Source organism: Salvelinus fontinalis, chromosome 16, assembly GCF_029448725.1.
Source record: "Salvelinus fontinalis isolate EN_2023a chromosome 16, ASM2944872v1, whole genome shotgun sequence".
NCBI classification, from domain to species: Eukaryota; Metazoa; Chordata; class Actinopteri; order Salmoniformes; family Salmonidae; genus Salvelinus; species Salvelinus fontinalis.
The window spans coordinates 32060455-32082436 of NC_074680.1; the positions used below are offsets into that span (position 1 = coordinate 32060455).

The 21982-nt window shown below is 42.0% G+C and overlaps 1 protein-coding gene across 2 annotated transcripts in view; it reads right to left on the bottom strand.

Annotated features, from left to right (window-relative positions):
* The window catches only part of LOC129813035 (apolipoprotein B-100-like), a 36868-nt gene that overhangs the window by 12614 nt on the left and 2272 nt on the right, over nt 1-21982 (bottom strand). Inside the window, exons 3-24 of one of the 2 annotated variants that reach the window (XM_055865171.1) lie at nt 20544-20656; nt 20274-20419; nt 19895-20039; nt 19654-19806; nt 18986-19110; nt 16750-16826; nt 15973-16429; nt 15453-15561; nt 15172-15324; nt 14783-14994; nt 14241-14445; nt 13860-14039; nt 13566-13769; nt 10062-10229; nt 9704-9906; nt 9248-9430; nt 9007-9137; nt 8685-8895; nt 8419-8591; nt 8133-8308; nt 6664-6761; nt 1911-2284 (exon numbers count right to left, since the gene is read on the bottom strand). In XM_055865171.1, the coding sequence (XP_055721146.1) occupies nt 1911-2284; nt 6664-6761; nt 8133-8308; nt 8419-8591; nt 8685-8895; nt 9007-9137; nt 9248-9430; nt 9704-9906; nt 10062-10229; nt 13566-13769; nt 13860-14039; nt 14241-14445; nt 14783-14994; nt 15172-15324; nt 15453-15561; nt 15973-16429; nt 16750-16826; nt 18986-19110; nt 19654-19806; nt 19895-20039; nt 20274-20419; nt 20544-20656 (3996 nt within the window). Of the gene's footprint in view, nt 1-1910; nt 2285-6663; nt 6762-8132; nt 8309-8418; nt 8592-8684; nt 8896-9006; nt 9138-9247; nt 9431-9703; nt 9910-10061; nt 10230-13565; nt 13770-13859; nt 14040-14240; nt 14446-14782; nt 14995-15171; nt 15325-15452; nt 15562-15972; nt 16430-16749; nt 16827-18985; nt 19111-19653; nt 19807-19894; nt 20040-20273; nt 20420-20543; nt 20657-21982 lie in introns of both variants that reach the window. The other variant, XM_055865170.1, reaches the window with a different exon arrangement.

Here is a 21982-nt window from a genome sequence, read left to right on the forward strand (position 1 = left end):
AAGGACACAAGATCAGTTGGATAACACAGCAAACTGCAAACTCTATCACGTACAGCGGGGCAAAAAAGTATTTAGTCAGCCACCAATTGTGCAAGTTCTCCCACTTAAAAAGATGAGAGAGGCCTGTATGACAGACATGTATGACAGACAAAATGAGAAAAAGAAATCCAGAAAATCACATTGTAGGATTTTTAATGAATTTATTTGCAAATTATGGTGGAAAATAAGTATTTGGTCAATAACAAAAGTTTATCTCAATACTTTGTTACATACCCTTTGTTGGCAATAACAGAGGTCAAACGTTTTCTGTAAGTCTTCACAAGGTTTTCACACACTGTTGCAGGTATTTTGGCCAATTCCTCCATGCAGATCTCCTCTAGAGCAGTGATGTTTTGAGGCTGTTGCTGGGCAACACGGACTTTCAACTCCCTCCAAAGATTTTCTATGGGGTTGAGATCTGGAGATTGGCTAGGCCACTCCAGGACCTTGAAATACTTCTTACGAAGCCACTCCTTCGTTGCCCGGGCGGTGTGTTTGGGATCATTGTCATGCTGAAAGACCCAGCCACGTTTCATCGTCAATGCCCTTGCTGATGGAAGGAGGTTTTCACTCAAAATCTCACGATACATGGCCCCATTCATTCTTTCCTTTACACGGATCAGTCATCCTGGTCCCTTTGCAGAATAACAGCCCCAAAGCATGATGTTTCCACCCCCATGCTTCACAGTAGGTATGGTGTTCTTTGGATGCAACTCAGCATTCTTTGTCCTCCAAACACGACGAGTTGAGTTTTTACCAAAAAGTTATATTTTGGTTTCATCTGGTTTCATATGACATTCTCCCAATCTTCTTCTGGATCATCCAAATGCTCTCTAGCAAACTTCAGACGGGCCTGGACATGTACTGGCTTAAGCAGGGGGACACGTCTGGCACTGCAGGATTTGAGTCCCTGGCGGCGTAGTGTGTTACTGATGGTAGGCTTTGTTACTTTGGTCCCAGCTCTCTGCAGGTCATTCACTAGGTCCCCTTGTGTGGTTCTGGGATTTTTGCTCACCGTTCTTGTGATCATTTTGACCCCACGGGGTGAAATCTTGCGTGGAGCCCCAGATCGAGGGAGATTATCAGTGGTCTTGTATGTCTTCCATTTCCTAATAATTGCTCCCACAGTTGATTTCTTCAAACCAAGCTGCTTACCTATTGCAGATTCAGTCTTCCCAGCCTGGTGCAGGTCTACAATTTTGTTTCTGGTGTCCTTTGACAGCTCTTTGATCTTGGCCATAGTGGAGTTTGGAGTGTGACTGTTTGAGGTTGTGGACAGGTGTCTTTTATACTGATAACAAGTTCAAACAGGTTCCATTAATACAGGTAATGAGTGGAGGACAGAGGAGCCTCTTAAAGAAGAAGTTACAGGTCTGTGAGAGCCAGAAATCTTGCTTGTTTGTAGGCGACCAAATACTTATTTTCCACCATAATTTGCAAATAAATTCATTAAAAATCCTACAATGTGATTTTCTGGATTTTTCTTTCTCATTTTGTCTGTCATAGTTGAAGTGTACCTATGATAAAAATTACAGGCCTCTCTCATCTTTTTAAGTAGGAGAACTTGCACAATTGGTGGCTGACTAAATACTTTTTTGCCCCACTGTACCTTCCTTTATGTGCAATCAGTGAAAGCATTACCATGTTTATCTCTCAATAGGCCAATCAGTTCAGTAATTTTTAACAAAGTTGCTCATGGCCTCTAGTTTCTGTGTGCCCCCCCCCCCCCCCCCCCCAAAAAAAAAACAATTACCAATCTATGCTTGAGTTATTTGACTATGTCAAGGAAAAACACAATGTAAGAATAACAGTAGGTTACACAGCTTCACTATGAACCCCTAATGAAACGTGGAAAGATCAGCAAAGTTTACCTTCAAGTCTGTAGGCGAGTGGGCTGATAGGCGACTGAGCCGTGACTTTAAAATTAACAATATAGCTGGGAACATCAACAGTGTTGTTTCCCCCGGAGATGGATCCCTCCCAGTTGTAGAAGTTGCTGTTTACTTTGGAGGTCACCTCAGCAAGGCCAAGCAAGGGCAGCACGAAGTCAAAAGAGCGAGGTATGGTGAAAGTTGGGATTTGGATCTCATTGGCAGGAACCATCCAACCTATTTCAGGAACATCAATGGCAGGAATGGACAAGGTAGCGGGAATGTTTAACTCCTCAGAGGATTTTCCTCCCAAAGGCACAACAAGGGAGATTGCCATTTTGTTCTGGTTGAACTCGTATCTGAATAAACTGTCACTGTTGTAAAAACAAAAAAGAAAGTGACAAATTAATTCATTGTTATTAGCGAAGAATTTATCCTGATTTCCCCTTACACTTTGCCATTATTACATTTCATTTTATCTCCTGAATTGAATCTAATCAAAGTTTATTTGTCACGTAAGTCGAATACAACAGGACCTTACAGTGAAATGCTTACTTACAGGCTCTAACCAGTAGTGCAAAAAAGGTGTTAGGTGAACAATAGGTAAGTAAAGAAATAAAACAACAGTAAAAAGACAGGCTATATACAGTAGCGAGGCTATAAAAGTAGCGAGGCTACATACAGATGCCGGTTAGTCAGGCTGATTGAGGTAGTATGTACATGTAGATATGGTTAAAGTGAATGGAATGGATTGACATGGAAATACAGTGCCTTCGGAAAGTATTCAGACCCCAAATGTATAAAAAATTATAAACAGAAATACCTTATTTACATAAGTATTCAGATCCTTTGCTATGAGACTCAAAGTTGAGCTCAGGTGCATCCTGTTTCCATTGATCATCCTTGAGATGTTTCTACAACTTGATTGGAGTCCACCTGTGGTAAATTCAATTGATTGGACATGATTTGGAAAGTCACACACCTGTCTATATAAGGTCCCACAGTTGACAGTGCATGTCAGAGCAAAAACCAAGCAATGAGGTCAAGGCACAGATCTGGGGGTGTGTACCAAAACATTTCTGCAACATTGAAGGTCCCCAAGGACACTGTGGCCTCCATCATTCTTAAATGGAAGAAGTTTGAAACCACCAAGACTCTTCCTAGAGCTGGCCACCAGGGAGGTGACCAAAAACCCGATGGTGACTATAACAGAGCTCTAGAGTTCCTCTGTGAAGATGGGAGAACCATCCAGAAAGACAACCATCTGTGCTACACTGCACCAATCAGGTCTTTATGGTAGAGTGGCCAGACAGAATCCACTCCTCAGTAAAAGGCCCATAACAGCCCGCTTGGAGGTTGCCAAAAGGCACCTAAAGACTCTCAGACCATGAGAAACAAGATTCTCTGGTCTGATGATGAAACCAAGATTTAACTCTTGAATGCCAAGCGTCACGTCTTGATGAAACCTGGCACCATCCCTACGGTGAACCATGGTGGTGGCAGCATCATGCTGTGGGGATGTTTTTCAGCGGCAGGGACTGGGAGGCTAGCAGTAATAAAGCCTCTCTTGAAAAAGTCAAACCTTGACCCAGAAAATATAAAAAACTATCAGCCTATATCGAATCTCCCATTCCTCTCAAAAATGTTTGAAAAGCTGTTGTGCAGTAACTCACTGCCTTCCTGAAGACAAACAATGCATATGAAAAGCTTCAGTCTGGTTTTAGACCCCATCATAGCACTGAGACTGCACTTGTGAAGGTGGTAAATTACCTTTTAATGGCATCAGACCGAGGCTCTCCATCTGTCCTCGTGCTCCTAGACCTTAGTGCTGCTTTTGATACCATCGATCACCATATTCTTTTGGAGAGATTGGAAACGCAAATTGGTCTACATGGACAAGTTCTGGCCTGGTTTAGATCTTATCTGTTGGAAAGATGTCAGTTTGTCTCTGTGGATGGTTTGTCCTCTGACAAATCAACTGTAAATTTCAGTGTTCCTCAAGGTTCCGTTTTAGGACCACTAATGTTTTCACTATATATTTTACCTCTTGGTGATGTCATTCGGAAACATAATGATAACTTTTACTGCTATATGGATGACACACAGCTGTACATTTCGAAGCCCCAAAATTGCCCTCCCTGGAAGCCTGTGTTTCAGACATAAGGAAGTGGATGGCTGCAAATGTTCTACTTTTAAACTCGGACAAAACAGAGATGCTTGTTCTAGGTCCCAAGAAACAAAGAGATCTTCTGTTGAATCTGACAATTAATCTTGATGGTTGTACAGTCGTCTCAAATAAAACTGTGAAGGACCTCGGCTTTACTCTGGACCCTGATCTCTCTTTTGACAAACATATCAAGACTGTTTCAAGGACAGCTTTTTTCTATCTACGTAACATTGCAAAAATCTGAAACTTTCTGTCCAAAAATGATGCAGAAAAATGTATCCATGCTTTTGTCACTTCTAGGTTAGACTACTGCAATGCTCTCCTTTCCGGCTACCCGGGTAAAGCACTAAATAAACTTCAGTTAGTCCTAACATTAGAATCTTGACTAGAACCAAAAAATGTGATCATATTACTCCAGTGCTAGCCTCTCTACACTGGCTTCCTATTAATAAAGGTAAGGGCTGATTTCAAGGTTTTACTGCTAACCTACAAAGCATTACATGGGATTGCTCCTACCTATCTTTCCGATTTGGTCCTGCCGTACATACCTACACGTACGCTACGGTCACAAGACGCAGGCCTCCTAATTGTCCCTAGAATTTCTAAGCAAACAGCTGGAGGCAGGGCTTTCTCCTATAGAGCTCAATTTTTATGGAATGGTCTGCCTACCCATGTGAGAGACACAGACTCGGTCTCAACCTTTAAGTCTTTACTGAAGACTCATCTCTTCAGTAGGTCCTATGATTGAGTGTAGTCTGGCCCAGGAGTGTGAAGGTGAACGGAAAGGCACTGGAGCAACGAAACTCCCTTGCTGTCTCTGCCTGGCCAGTTCCCCTCTCTCCACTGGGATTCTCTGCTTCTAACCCTATTACAGGGGCTGTGTCATTGGCTTACTGGTGCTCTTCCATCAGGCCCTAGGAGGGGTGCATCACTTGAGTGGGTTGAGTCACTGACGTGATCTTCCTGTCTGGGTTGGCGCCCCCCCTTGTGTTGTGTCGTGGCGGAGATCTTTGTGGGCCATACTCGGCCTTGTCTCAGGATGGTAATTTGGTTGTTGAAGATATCCCTCTAGTGGTGTGGGGGCTGTGCTTGGCAAAGTGGGTGGGGTTATTTCGTGCCTGTTTGACCCTGTCCAGGGGTATCGTCGGATGGGGCCACAGTGTCTCCTGACCCCTCCTGTCTCAGCCTCCAGTATTTATGCTGCAGTAGTTTATGTGTCGGGGGGCTAGGGTCAGTCTGTTATATCTGGAGTATTTCTCCTGTCTTATCCGGTGTCCTGTGTGAATTTAAGTATGCTCTCTCTAATTCTCTCTCTCTTTCTCTCTTTTTCTTTCTTTCTTTCTTTCTTTCTTTCTTTCTTTCTTTCTTTCTTTCTTTCTTTCCTTCTTTCTCTCCTTCTCTCGGAGGACCTGAGTCCTAGGACCATGCCTCAGGACTACCTGGCCTGATGACTCCTTGCTGTCCCCAGTCCACCTGGCCGTGCTGCTGCTTCAGTTTCAACTGTTCTGTCTGCGGCTATGGAACCCTGACCTGTTCACCGGATGTGCTACCTTGTCCCAGACCTGCTGTTTCAACTCTCTAGAGACAGCAGGAGCGGTAGAGATACTCTGAATGATCAGCTACGAAAAGCCAACTGACATTTACTCCTGAGGTGCTGACCTGTTGCACCCTCGACAACCACTGTGATTATTATTATTTGACCCTGCTGGTCATCTATGAACATTTGAACATCTTGGCCATGTTCAGTTATAATCTCCACCCAGCACAGCCAGAAGAGGACTGGCCACCCCTCATAGCCTGGATCCTCTCTAGGTTTCTTCCTAGGTTCTGGCCTTTCTAGGGAGCTTTTCCTAGCCACCGTGCTTCTACACCTGCATTGCTTGCTGTTTGGGGTTTTAGGCTGGGTTTCTGTACAGCACTTTGTGACATCAGCTGATGTAAGAAGGGCTTTATAAATACATTTGATTTGATTTGGCTAGTCAGGATTGAGGCAAAGATGAATGGAGCAAAGTACAGAGAGATCCTTGATGAAAACCTGCTCCAGGGTGCTCAGGACCTCAGACTGAAGTGAAGGTTCACCTTCCAACAGGACAACGACCCTAAGCACACAGCCAAGACAGCACAGGAGTGGCTTCGGGACAAGTCTCTGAATGTCCTTGAGTGGCCCAGCCAGAGCACAGACTTGAACCCGATCGAACATCTCTGGAGAGATCTGAAAATATCTATGCAGCAACGCTACCCACCCAACCTGACAGATCTTGAGAGAATCTGCATAGGAGAATGGGAGAAACTCCCAAAATACAGGTGTGCCAAGCTTGTAGCGTCATACCCAAGAAGACTCAATTCTGTAGTCGCTGACAAAGGTGCTTCAGCAAAGTACTGAGAAAAGGGTCTGAATACTTAAAACCTGTTTTTTGCTTTGTCATTGTGTGGTATTGTGTGTAGATTGATGGGGGGGAAAAAAACAATTTAATACATTTTAGCCTGTAACATAACAAAATGTGTAAAAAGGGAAGGGGTCTGAATACTTTTCCGAATGCACTGTAATCCTAACCCCACTTAATATGTGAATTGTCAGATACTTACGATTGAAGGAACAGTTTCTCGGGCACGGTGGGCAGAGTGAGTTCTGCAAGGCTCCTCTTGTTTCTTCCAGCAACTTTGTCCAGCCAAATGTTGCATGCCTAAAATGAGATGTACTTTTTAGATTGAGAATTGTTGTAGAGAAATGTTATCAATGGAAACAAAAGTGTTTCAATTTGTTAACATTTTGTATTTATTTAACCTTCATTTAACTAGGCAAGTCAATTGGGAGTAGAACATTTGAAAAAATGACAGTCGTTGCCATTAATCAAAAGATACAGTCAGCTCAAAGTATTGGAACAGTGACAATATTTTGTTGTTTTGCTCTGTACTCCAGCACTTTGGATTTGATACAATGAGGTTAAAGTGCAGACTGTCAGCTTTAATTTGAGGGTATTTGAAATCATATCGGGTGAACTGTTTAGAAATTACAGCACTTTTTGTACATAGTCCCCCCATTTTAGGGGACCAAAAGTATTGGGACAAATGTACTTATATGTGTATTAAAGTAGTGAACATTTTAATATTTGTTCCCATATTCATAGCACACAATGATTATAGAAAGCGTGAGACTCTAGAAACTTGTTTGATCCATTTTCTATTTGTTTTGGTTGTGTTTCAGATTATTTTGTGCCCAATAGAAATTAAGGGTAAATAATGTATTGTGTAATTTTGGAGTGACTTTTATTGTAAATAAGAATTGTATATATTTCTAAACACTTCTACATGAATGTTGATGCTACCATGATTACGAATAGTCCTGAATGAATCATGAATAATAATAAGTGAGAAAGTTACAGACACACAAATATCATACCCCTCCTCAAAAATAAAATAAATGCTAACCTCCCCAGTTAATTTAATGGTGAGCATGTCTTGGGGTAATGGTTAGCATGTCTTGGGGTAATGGTTAGCATGTCTTGGGGTAATGGTGAGCATGTCTTGGGGTAATGGTGAGCATGTCTTGGGGTAATGGTTAGCATGTCTTGGGGTAATGGTTAGCATGTCTTGGGGTACTGGTGAGCATGTCTTGAGGTAATGGTGAGCATGTCTTGGAGTAATGGTTAGCATGTCTTGGGGCAATGGTTAGCATGTCTTGGGGTAATGGTGAGCATGTCTTGGGGTAATGGTGAGCATGTCTTGGGGTAATGGTGAGCATGTCTTGGGGTAATGGTGAACATGTCTTGGGGTAATGGTGAGCATGTCTTGGGGTAATGGTGAGCATGCCTTGGGGTAATGGTGAGCATGCCTTGGGGTAATGGTGAGCATGTCTTGGGGTAATGGTGAGCATGTCTTGGGGTAATGGTGAGCATGTCTTGGGGTATGATATTTGTGTGTCTGTAACTTTCTCACTCATCATTATTCACAATTCATTCGGGACTAGCTGTAATCATGGTAGCATCCTTATTAATATAGAAGTGATTATTCCCATTACTTTGGAGATCACTGTATTTTAAAAACATAACTCATACCTCAATGGCTTTGGTAACAATGTGCCGCACTTTCATATCAGTCTTAGCCACCTTCTGATCTAGCATGTCATCAATTAGCTTTTGTAGCTCCCTCTGGTAATCTTCTGTGTTTGGGATGAGTTTTGGGATCTCAGAGTTCAGGTCAGACTTCATCTCCATCTCAAACTTGTTGTCATCTGTATGGGAAAACCACATGTAAGACTTGAAGCATTTCTGTTTGTAGTTACATTTAGCTATTGCCTTTGTCAGGTCACACAGTACAGAGAAAAAGCTGTATGACACTTACCATATCTCACAATGACTGTTTGCACAAAGGAAGTCTCTGGAATATTGACTGCTGTCTCTAATTGCATGACTAGACCATCGGTGTTCTTCAGGGTTGCAGTAGCAGAGGCATCTGAACTCAGGGCCGGGATGGTCATCTGGACTTGCAGCATTCCATTTTCCATAGACTCAAGTCTAAGTTAATAAACATTCAAAGAAAGTTATGTTAGTTACAGTATTACCAACCTTGCCAAAAAGGTAAAAATATAATTCTGGGTTTTCTTTTACCTGGCACGACCAACTAGAGACAACTGTGGAATATTGTGGTTGGTCACATCTAAGGTGATGCCACGTATCTTCTTCCCTTTCACATTGCTGTCTGTGACTGCCAGCTTAATCCCTGCCTCAATGTCATAATCAGGGACATGGACTTCAGTGGTCAGAGTGTTCTTGTTCCGGTTGTACTTCAGTGTTGCGGTCGCCTCTGTGGGCTCAGAACCTAATATGAAGAGGACAGATGTGCCTCAATTCATTTTATGTACATTCTATTGGGGTAGCTATATAATTTGTCTTAATTTGTTATTTAAAAAAAAAAAATGGACACACATACCTGACGCCCTCAGGGTTAGCTTCAGAGAGTCCACTTTCTGGCGTCCCTCCTTACCCTCTCTGAGAGTTTCAGAAGTAATGGCAGCAGTGTATTCTGTTACCTCCTCTGTTGGTTGGATCTCCACAGCAAGCCTAATGAATTGATAGACATGTGTCTCTTAAAGATTATCCTTTGAATCAATAAAATGATGCAGTTGAAATCAAATGTGTTTGGAAATCCTGGCGATGGACTCAACTCTCACCTGCTCTCCCCTGTAAGGGGGTAGTACGGAGCATCATCTGTTGAGCTTGCATTGGTGTAACGCAGTGTTGTGCAGATATTCATACCAGTAAACAGGGGCTGGCATTCAGTGGAGTCTGTCATACCCTTCCCTATCGACGGCACCATCTTAGTCTGGGTGGAGGACACTGACATCACCTTGTTGCTGGATTTTGAAGAGATGCAGGAAAATAATGACAAAATCTTTAATATTACTTTTTACATAGTAATGCTTAATATAACTGATTCAAGTTGAGGCTGATTTATGTAAAGTTTTTATATGTTAAAAGATGATGGCATTTGATACAACTGGATTCTTAAGTCTATACTGCGATTCACACTGACAACAGTATGTGAGTTACCCTTAACGTTCCACTTATATTTAAAAACAATTATTTTAAGTAGACGTATTTTAAGTAGAAGTTGGAGTAATTCCCACCTGACACTGAATAGCTGAGTGGTTCCCTTGGGTGCAGGGATGGAGAGTTTGATCTCATTTCTGCTAATGGTAACTTTGGCGTTCAGGGAACTCTCATGGTACATGTTGGTGTGCATCTCAATGCCAGCCACCACAAACTCAGGAATTTGGATGCCCATTTGCGTAATAAACTCCACACCGACAGATGGCATGAAAGACAGCTGCTGCTACAGGTAAGAAAGGCATAATTCACACTTAAAAATAACCTAGGATCCTAAATGAATCATATCATTTGTTCAAATAGGGTTGAAATACATTCAAAGTGTTCCATAACGCATATACATTTAATTGAATAGAAACAAAAGAGCAGGTAGCGTACCATGCCAGGGGAGAAGCTCAGACCTCCCTTGGCTCCAGAGGCAAAGACACCAGACAAGGAGAATTTCAGGGGTAAGCCAGATGCGGAGGGCAGAGAAAAGCTCTCATCCAGGAAGATATAGTGGGCATAAAGCTTGTTGTCAGTGCTCGACATTAGAGACTGCATGACCTGTGCAAAAATAAAGAGAATAAGGTTCATTGAAACAAAAGGAATTTGGGTCAGTGGAGGCTCCTCAAAAGAGGAAGGGGAGGAACATTCTCCTCAGTGAATTTCATAAAAATTTAAATAGTGAAACATAAAAAAATTATCCTTTTTAGATGAAACTATACTAAACATATTCACGTCACCATATAATTTATTAAAACACACTGTTTTGCAATGAAGGTCTACAGTAGCCTCAACAGCCTACTGTAGGGTAGTACCATGGTGTAGCCGGAGGACAGCTAGTTTTCGTCCTCCTCTGGGTACACAAAACCTAGGAGGCTCATGGTTCTAAGCCCCTTCCATAGACTTGCACAGTATTATGACAACTTTCCGAGGATGTCCTCCAACCTATCAGGGCTCGTGCAGCATGAATTGACATGTTGTCCACCCAATCAAAGGATCAGAGACTCAATCTACTACTGAAAGCATAAGCTACAGCTAACTAGCACTGCAGTGCATACAATGTGGTGAGTAGTTGACTCAAAGAGAAAGAAAGACAATAGTTGAACAGTTTTGAACAAATTCATTTCTTTAAAAATTAAGGAGAAGCGAGCGAGAGAGAGAGAGAGAGAGATCTATATTTAGTTGTATTTTTTTCACTTGCATTTTTACTTAGCTAGCGAATGCATCTAGCTAGTTTAGCCTACTCAAACAGCCGGCTCAAACAGAGAGGGATGCTATGTTAGCTAGCTGACTATGGCTATCCAACACTGGAACTCTTCCAAGTCAAGGTAAGATTTTGGATTTATTAATTCATTGCCATCGAGGCCTGCTGGTGTAAGTGCTAAACTGCTTGCTGACTGTACACTGTACTGCATGATTGTAGAGGGTTTACTAACGCGTTAGTTCTAGTAGGTATGTTGACTAGCTATGACATTAGCTAATATGGTGACAATGATGTAAGCTGTGTGTAGCGGTTAGCGGTTATGATATGAAGGTTTGGCTTGGAAAGGTTTTTTGCCTGGTCACAGACAGCTGATGTGTTGTGCACTGAAGTCCACAAGCGAAGGGAAAAGGTGAGAGGAGGGGAACGCGTAGATGCGAGAAGGAATTGTAAAATGAGCAAAATGATCATGCTGTTTCTATGTGGCTGCTATGAAAGTGAGTTGTGTTTGCGTGTGATCGAGAGTATATTCATTCTGTTGATTCTGTTGAAAAGGCAAAGGAATGAAACGGGGATAAACATACCTGAATTTATCCAATATAAACTCTCGTTTGCAACTGTTGGACTAATGATTACACCCTAGATCATCTAGATGCAGGCAAGAGTGTGAAAGGCAGTATTGAATGTGTCATAGTCTGTCACCTTGATTACTCTAATTTTGAACGCAGTTGTAAACTTTCATTCATAGGCTAAGTCGTAGTAACCTCATGATAGGTATAGGGAAAATTAGAGTATCATGTAGTAGCCTAAACCTATCAACGTTACATTGAGCTGGGTGAATGGAATATGAATGACAGTCATCCAATATGCTGTAATAGAAATAAGGTATGCTCATAACAAAAAGAATCGTCCTCCCTCATCTTAAACATCACCGACCGCCGCTGCTTTTGGTGTGGGTAAATTCACTTTAACTCAATCAGTGTATGGAGATAATTGAAATCACGTCAATTCCACGATGGTTCTATGTACACTGAATGAAAATACAAATGCAACATGCAACAATTTCTACGATTTTACTGAGTTACAGTTCATATATGGAAATCAGTCAATTTAAATTAATTAATTAGGCCCTAATCTATGGATTTCCCATGACTGAGAATACAGATATGCATCTGTTGGTCACAGATACCTTTAAAAAAAAAAGTTGGGACGTGGATCAGAAAACCAGTCAGTATCTGGTGTGACCACCATTTGCCTCATGCAGCATGACATCTCCTTTGTATTGAGTTGATCAGGCTGTTGATTGTGGCCGTGGAATGTTGTCCCACTCCTCTTCAATGTCTGTGCGAAGTTGCTGGATATTGGTGGGAACTGGAACACGTTGTCGTACACGTCCATTCAGAGCATCCCAAACATCAAACATGCTCAATAGGTGTCATGTCTGGTGAGTACATGGAAGAACTGGGACGTTTTCAGCATCCAGGAATTGTGTACAGATCCTTGCGACATGGGGCTGTGCATTATCATGCTGAAACATTAGGTGATGGCGGCGGATGAATGGCACGACAATGGGCCTCAGGATCTCGTCATGGTATCTCTGTGCATTCAAATTGCCATTGATAAAATGCAATTGTGTTCATTGTCCGTAGCTTAATCCTGCACCACCACCACCATGAGGCACTCTGGTCACAACTTTGACATCAGCAAACCGCTTGCCCACACGACGCCATGCACGCTGTCTGCCATCTGCCTGGTACAGTTCAAACCCGGGATTCCAACATGCCAGTGGCCATCGAAGGTGAGCATTTGCTTCAGTGAGCACTGAAGTCGGTTATGAAGCTGAACTACAGTCAGGTCAACACCCTCGTGAGGACGACGAGCACCCAGATGAGCTTCCCTGAAATGGTTTCTGAGAGTTTGTGCAGAAATTCTTCGGTTGTGCAAACCCACAGTTTCATCAGCTGTCCTGGTGGCTGGTATGAAACGATCCCACAGGTGAAGAAGCCCGATGTGGAGGTCCTGGGCTGGCGAGGTTACACGTGGTCTGCAGTTGTGAGGCCGGTTGGACGTACTGCCAAATTCTCTAAAACAACGTTGGAGGCGGCTTATGGTAGAGAAATGAACATTAAATTATCTGGCAACAGCTCTGGTGCACATTCCTGCAGTCACCATGCCAATTGAACGCTCTGAGAGAGCTATGGCATTATGTTGTGTGACTAAATGAAACATTTTAGAGTGGCTTTTTATTGTCCACAGCACAATATCTGTGTAATGATTGCGCTGTTTAATCAGCTTCTTGATATGCCACACCTGTCAGGTGGATGGATTATCTTGGCAAAGGAGAAATGCTCACTAACAGGGATGTAAACAAATGTGTGCACAATATTTGAGAGAAAAAAGCTTTCTGTGCTTATGGAAAATTTCTGCAATCCTTTATTTTAGCTCATGAATCATTGGATCAACACTTTACATGTTGCGTTTATATTTTTGTTCAGTGTACTTTCATTGAAATGATGTGGAAACAATGTTGATTCAACTGTACGGGTCCAGTGGGTTAGGTCTGTTTGTAATTTCCTGTTATGTTGAGTTATCTAGTTTGCACTTAGTTCACATACCAAAAACAATAGCACAATTTTTCAATGGGATTGTATGTGCTTTTTCCTTCAGAATGACCTGTTCAGTCAACCATAATTTACCTTAAGAGGCATGATCTTGAAGAACACCTCAGAGTACATGGCTAGGCTCTGGGCCATGTGTTCCATCTCACTAGACTTGATGTATCCAACTTCATTTTCAAGAATCCTTAGGTATGCCATAGCCTCAGGGGAGTCTTGAGAGCGAAGTTCCCTGACAAGCTTTTGGAAGTTCTGTCCAATGTCTTTCATGAGGTCCTGTGGGGCCTGTAAGGTATGGAGGATTAAACATGTCCTTAAAAAGCCAAACCAAAAAGTATTCCTGGAACTTCAATACATAAAATCAAACACTTTTACCTGTCTTTTCCTTCTCTCACTCCTCAAGGGGGGGATCCAGTTCTCCAGCACCTGCTGGACCGAGTCTGGCATCTTGTGACCCGCCCAGTACATGGCCTTGGAGACCGAGTCAGGGAAGAAACCCTGCTCTCCAAAAAGGGCCTCAAGTCTCGGTTCAAATCCATTACTTTCAATACCAACCTTAAAAAAATAAGTGAGAATACGTTATAAAACTTAAAAAACACATAAAGGGGAGACAAGATATCAATGTAATCACACCAATGGAGATGCAATTATTCTTTGAAATAATATGCATTTAAATAAAATGTTTCATTTATTAGATAAATATACTTTTTGTATCATATTTACCAAATAAGTTTCTAAAGTATTTTCAAACATTACCTCTAACATGTCACTGTTGTACCCAAAGGCTTTGAGGGTGGTCTCCAGCAGGACTTCCTTTGGCAGGGAGTCAGTGGAATCAAAGATCATGTTGCCCTTTATGGAGCCCATGGCAGTGTCCATTTTGTAGCTGCGGGACATTGTGGTGAAGGGGTTAGCAGGATGCTGATGGTCTTGCAATGCCTCCTCGATATACTGTCTTATTCTTGAGGAAAAGAGAAAGAGCGCTTTTCAGAACCCACAACTTGTTTGTGTTGCACAAGTGATTATGGGGATTGGGAAAATAAAGGGTATTATTTTGTTGCTGTGATTCTATTGAACACAATCATGCCCAGGATTTTGTAGCTGGACAGACAGATGAAAAATATAACTAAATGAAGATGATTTTCTTACACAGGTGTCAAAAACATATACAGTAGGAGATGCAGAAAACAACAACACCTTCTACCACTGTGATCACACATATTAAGTTAACCTTGTAAACTACGTATATAAACGAATAGGGAGTGACTGAACATATCATACAGAAAACAGTCACTTACTGCTGCGTTTTGGGATCATCAGAGAGCCGGATGTTGTCAAGGTGGGAGGCCACAAAGCTCCTGACCTGTGGGTCCTGCTCGTCATTCAGCGTGGTGATCACCTTGCTAAGGAGCGCATCGTCAGGACTCTTCATAAGCATCAGATAAGCTGCCACACGTTTCTGGACGGGGTTCTCAGCATCCTGGTACACCCCCAAGAGACTTTCTCTGACCTGTCATTCACAGCACAAACCTTTTAGCTTACAGATTGTTATTGATTAGATTATGAACAGTGGGCTAAGTAATAAAAGTATATAACTGAAGAGAACTCAAAGAAGAACGTTGAGAATTTATTGAGTAGGTTTAGGTGGTGGGTATGGTGGTGGGTATGGCGGTGGGCATTGAATCACCTCCTGGTCGATGTCCATGAGTCTGAAGGCCTGAATTGCTGCCTTCTGGACAGATAGAGAAGCCCCCTTCTGCACACAGTTCATGAGGGACTTCTTCAAGCCCAGACCGACATCACCGGTAGATTTCATTGCTTTACCCATAACACCTACAACCTGGAATATGGTTGTGAAAAAATTAAGTTGCAAGGTGCAATACTGACTAGCTGTATCTGTATGTTAGGTATACAACAACACAATACTTAAAACAATACTTTTAATATTGCATATAAGCGGTTGTATACCCTTAGTGTCAGGAAAGTCATATCCTCATTCCCTGAGCAGTCTCCCAACATGGTATACATGAACTCTTTCACATCTTTGACCTCAGCGGTGGGATGTCCTGGGTGGAACCTGCAGATGAGTGTTGGGAATATGTTAACACTAGTGCTGAATTGTGTTGTGATTAGGGTTGCAAAATTCAGGGCACTTTCAATAAATTCCATGGTTGTCTTGAAATCCCGGTTGGAGGAGTATAAGCATTATGCAGGAAATCTGTAATTCTCCAACCAGGATTTCGGGAAAACCAGAGAATTTATTGAAAGTTTTGCAACCCTAGTTGTGATGGTAATTATTGCCCTATGGTGGTTAACTTCAACAATTAATTGAATAAAAAAATCTAAAAAGTTACAAAGCTGTTATGGTTACAGTCAAATAAACTTCAACCATATTTCCCCCTCCCAAAAAAAGGCAATTGATGAGATATCGATGATTTCAGTTATTTTGAGGTAGAGTAAAAATAGTAAAGAGTGTAATTTCACTTACTTCCTGACTGTGTTTGCCAGTGCGTACATAATGGCTTTGCTCTGCCTGTGTTGGGCCACACTGAGCATATCTCTGACCCGGTGGGAATCAGGGCTCGACTGGAGGCTAAGGGCGTACACAAAGGCGTCCCCCTCCACAGCGGTGCTGTCCATCGTCCTGATGACTTGGAGGATGGCACTGGTGCACTCCGGTGTTCCACACTGGGCCAGGGCCTGCCAGGTCAGCAAACCACCCTCCACCAACATCTCTTCCACAGCCGGGCTCAGTGTCTCGTTCTTAAGAGCACGGATCTCGGAGACCAGTTTCTGGAAGAGACCTGGCCTCCTCTGGCCCTGGTCAGTGCCCGACAGACCGCTGAGGTCTCGCAGCGTGCTCAGCACAGCTTCTTTGGTCTGAGTAGGAGCCTTGTCTTCTGGGTACTCCATGCGAAGGGGTTGAATGCGGCTGGTTTCAACCTCTACGTCAACGTACAGGGAGAAAAGAACAGGTATGGAAAACCCTTCAAGAAGTTCCCTTCAACTCATGTTATCTGCTTAATAATTGACACTTTAGTTGACATATAATGGCCAAACGACAAGGTTATGACCCAAGCCAAATGAGCTGAATTGAATGTAATAAACTGACATCAGCTTTCATGGTATCAGTATGTAATTGTAACACAATGCTATGCAGCTCTTATGACAAGGGGATATTTTTAGTAAGAGCCATCATAGATCGCAACTAACACAACACTCACACTTTTCCTGATAGTAAAGTACATGCCTTCATGTTCCTTACCAAAGACTCTGTTGTTGATCTTTGCTGAGTCTTCCAAGGTCAGGCTCTGTGTCACCACAGATGAGATTCCACTATTCCTGCAGATGGGTAAAAATTGGCTTTACTGAAATCAATTCAAATATTTTTGTAACACGCAAAATCTAAGGTTGAATATTTTCCAGAGAAAATTGCAAGAAATGATCGGGATTCAGGTATTCCCGTTCAAATCGGAAGTGCCATTTAAAACATATAATATCAGCCATACTGACATGATTATACCACTGTAAATGGAGAAATATACACAGGAATTTAACGTTTTCTTGTTGAATTTGTTTGTTGCAATTTAATCAACTCAAAGTTCTCTCAAAGTCACCACACTATTTCGTTGATGTAGCCTAGTTGTTTTTTTTGTTTTTTAAAACTTTTTACCCCTTTTACTCCCCAATTTGTAATTACAGTCTAGTCCCATTGCTGCAACTCCCCTATGGAATCGGGAGAGGCGAAGGTCGAGAGCCATGTGTCCATGAAACATGACCCTGCCAAGCCGCACTGCTTCTTGACATACTGCTCACTTAACCTGGAAGCCAGCCGCACCAATGTGTTGGAGGAAACGCCGTACAACTAGCATTTGAAGTCAGCGTGCATGTGTCCGGCCCGCCACAAGGAAAGGAGTCGCTAGAGCGTGATTGGACAAGGACATCCCGGCCGGAGAGGTCGGTCGAGAGACACGAGACACGAGAGGTCGCGTGTAGCCTGCACACTTAGTAAGCAATTATATTTACAGAAACCATGCAAGTAGCTGTCACACTAAAAATACATTTTTCTATATAGTGCCAAATAAGGGTTATTTGGCTTGTAAAGATAGCATATCCTTTTTGGTGCTATATTGAACCCTTTTTGAAGCTTCTATAAAGAACCATGCTCATACAGTTCTAAATGTAACCGTGATGGTGCTATAGAGAACCTATTCCCTATAAATAACTATTAAAAAAAGGTTATATATATCACCAAAAAGAGTTCTGCTATCGTTACATCCATTTTTGCTGCTGTACAGAACCCTTTTCAATTGTTCTTTATCAAATCAAATGTTATTTGTCACATGCGCCGAATACAACAGGTGTAAACCTTACAGTGAAATGCTTACTTACAGGCCCTTAACCATCAATGCAGTTTTAAGAAAAATAAGTGTTAAGTGCGGTAGCAGAGAGAACAGTCTATGGCTGCGGTCCAAACACTTAAAATATACACCCTATTCCCTCAGCCCTCAAATTACATGGTTAAAGTATGGTTAAAATTCCATAGTTTTTATTGTTGTGTTAATTGACAAGTTGAATCAGGTGTGCTAGCTCTGGAATGGCTGGGGGTCCCTGAGGAGAGGTTTGAGAACCACTGATGTAGACATCAGTTCTCAATTGACGCAAGGCCATATATGAGTCTTTCACAAGACACCATCACTGGACATAATCACATTTAACATGTAATGGCATAGCACAACAGATTAGAAAAACTGGAATGACACTCACTCACTGTTGCACAAAAAGAACTGTGAGCAAACCACCACTGTGAACCGCAAAGAACCATTGAAGGGCTCAAAGGGTTCTTTGAGTCATTATAGTTCCACACAGAACCCTCACCCTTTTCAAAGAACCCTTGAGGAACACTCTTTTCTTAGAGTGTAAGGGATGTTTTCTATTGGGGACTTCATTTTGAGTAAATATGGGTAAGCTGCTAGCATTATGATGACTGGACTAATGTATGAATGAAGCCAGAGAGTTGATATGTTGCACGTGCATAGTTTGTATTTCTGCATCTAGGCTAATATGCCCTTCTCATTCTCTGCATATTCTCTCACCAGTTGTGATATGTTGGTGGATTCTTGGGGAGGGTAGGCTATGGCCATCTTTTTTTAGTGCTGATCTGATGTAGAATGTAGGCCTACTTGATGTTTGCAATGGCATGGTAGAAGAACCCGTCACACGTAGCGCTTTGAAATAATGGCGACTTTGCGTAATAGGCCCACAGTAGGCTACAACAGCACACACACACACACACACACACACACACACACACACACACACACACACACACACACACACACACACACACACACACTGAGTGTTGATTGATCATGCCATTATTTATCTCGGGAAACGAGAATGGGTTTGGGTGAGAAATCATGAGTGAGTGAGTGTGTCCCTAGCACACACACGCACATTTGCACACCGCACATACACATAAATGTTTGCCGGTGACTTACTCATGTGAGAAGGGCAGGAAGATGTGCTTTTCTGTGCACACAGCAGTGGTCATATGCTTTCTCCTGTTGTCAAACTGATAGTTGCAGTCCTGAGTACTACTGATGAGCTTGGACAAATGACCATTCTGAAGAAAGAGTGATAGCCATATGATGACAATATTACCTTTTTTAAATATCCTGAAAATCTCACTTTTGAAGTTATAAGAAAACACACATATCTATCAAAATGTCTGTATGGTTTGTTCAGGACTTCCTTGAAATGTCAGATATTTTATAGACTATAATTGCTCTAACATAACATGACATCATATAATATCATATTATATGTCACTTTTAGCAGTCACTTTGAGAGCAAACATTTTTGTACAGGGGTACGATTTTAATTTGATCACCATGTTGTTGCAGGAAATTTGTAGTGTATTCAAGGTTAAAAAGGCTTCTAAAGTTTGTAATTTTCACTTTTGTACAACCCCTACAAAAATGTCCATTCATTATAATCCACACAATATTTCACATTTCCTGTTGCTGTATGATTATTTTTAGACTGTGAGAACCTGGTCAAATTAAGATCCTATATCTGTATGGGTGGACGCAGAGGGAATCGAACCCACAACATTTCCAACACAGTGAAATTGTACAGGTTTAATGTTTTGGAAGTCAGGTCTCACCAGGCTTGGGAGGAGGGCCAGCGGGCTGCTGGGGAGCTTCATTCTGCGGAACTGATCACACTGAGACAGATCTCTGGTGAGGGTCACATCTGTATCAATGTCCTTCCTGGAGTTGACCGTGTAGTCAGTCTTGCACAGGCCATGCACAGTGTTCTAATGAGGAAAGGGGAGAAATATACATCAATATTTCCCTCACTTTCCCTCAGTGCAATAGTGCACTTTTAAGAAACACCTGACCTACCATAATGTTGTTGCTCTCCTCCATGACAGGGACGTTGAGTGCGGAGATGATGCCCCTCTTGATGTTCAGGATGTTGACAGGCTCATCTGACTCTGGGTAGAGGCGTATCCCGACAACCGGCTCCCACGTGATTTTCAGAGGGTTCCTGAATACACACGGTACACCAGACAATAAGTCAACATTGTCAAATTCATTATAGTTGATCTGTTCTTTCACAGGACTAATAATAATAGACTAATAAATAGTGTTATTCATTTTACAAGTGAAAAATGATTGAAATGGTTAAAAAAAATTGGGAAAGTGATGGAAAACATTTTATGTTCAAATCATCTAAATTGACAATACATGTTTTATCTTTATGGTAAATGTTTCCACTGACTTCTCCATAGCAGACTGGAAGGCATCAGCTCCTGCGGCCTGTCTATACACAGGCTCTCCCTGAGGGTCGATGACCGACACCTCACTGAGAGCACAGTTCGCTGTGTGAAGAACGAAGCTGCATTCTTGTGGGACTTCGAGTTCAACCTAAATGAGGAGGATAATAACAAGAGAGGTCAAGCAAACAGAGAGAGGGGGGGTCAGTAAGATAAGAGCTCCCAGGAGAAACAAGAAAAAGTGGAGCCACAAAAACAAACAGACATAGGCCTACCTGACATGTGACTTTGGGGCCATTCCTGAGTTTGGATGTACCAGTCACACCATTTTTGCTCTCTGTTGTGTATTGATACACATATTTCTTAAAGGTCTTAAACCTTGCTGACACTGGAGATCACAAATGATGGGCAAATCAATTTTAATAATGTCACTGAATGTACAAGTATTATATAAAGTATTATATAATTTATATCAATACTTCTAATATACTAGCTACTAGCCACTGGCTACGTTTTAGATATACAGTACCAGTCAAAAGTTTGGACTCACCTACACATTCCAGGGTTTTTCTTTATTTTACTATTTTGTACACTATAAAATAACAGTGAAGACATCAAAACTCTAAAATGACACATATGTAATCATGTAGTAACCAAGAAAGTGTTAAACATATCAAAATATATTTTATGTTTGAGATTCTTCAAAGTAGCCACCCTTTGCCTTGATGACAGCTTCACACACTCCTGGCATTCTCTCAACCAGCATCATGAGGTAGTCGCCTGGAATGCATTTCAATTAACAGGTGTGCCCTGTTAAAAGTTAATTTGTGGAATTTCTTTCCTTCTTAATCCATTTGAGCCAATCAGTTGTGTTATGATAAGGTAGGGGTGGTATACAGAAGATAGCCTTATTTGGTAAAAGACCAAGTCCATATTATGGAAAGAATAGCTCAAATGAGCAAAGAGAAATGACAGTCCATCATTACTTCAAGACATGAAGGTCAGTCAATGCGGAAAGTTTCAAGAACTTTGAAAGTTTATTCAAGTGCAGTCCCAAAAACCATCAAGCGCATTGGCTCTCATGAGGACCGCCACAGGAAAGGAAGACGCAGAGTTACCTCTGCTGCAGAGGACAAGTTCATTAGATTTACCAGCCTCAGAAATTGCAGCCCAAATAAATGCTTCACAGAGTTCAAGTAATAGACACTTCTCAACATCAGCTGTTCAGAGGACACTTCGTGAATCAGGCCTTCATGGTCGAATTTCTGCAAAGAAACCACTACTAAAGGACACCAATAATAAGATAGACTTGCTTGGACCAAGAAACACGCGCAATGGACATTAGACCGGTGTAAATATGTCCTTTGGTTAGATGAGTCCAAATTTGAGATCTTTGGATCCAACCGCCGTGTCTTTGTGAGACGTAGAGTAGGTGAACGGATGATCTCTGCATGTGTGGTTCCCACCGTGAAGCATGGAGGAGGTATGATAATGTGGCGGTGCCTTGCTGGTGACACTGTCTGTGATTTATTTAGCATTAAAGGCACACTTAACCAGCATGGCTAGCACAGCATTCTGCAGTGATACGCCATCCCATCTGGTTTGTGCTTAGTGGGACTATCCTTTGTTTTTCAACAGGACAATGACCCAAAACACACGTCCAGGCTGTGTAAGGACTATTTGACCAAGGAGAGTGATGAAGTGCTGCATTAGA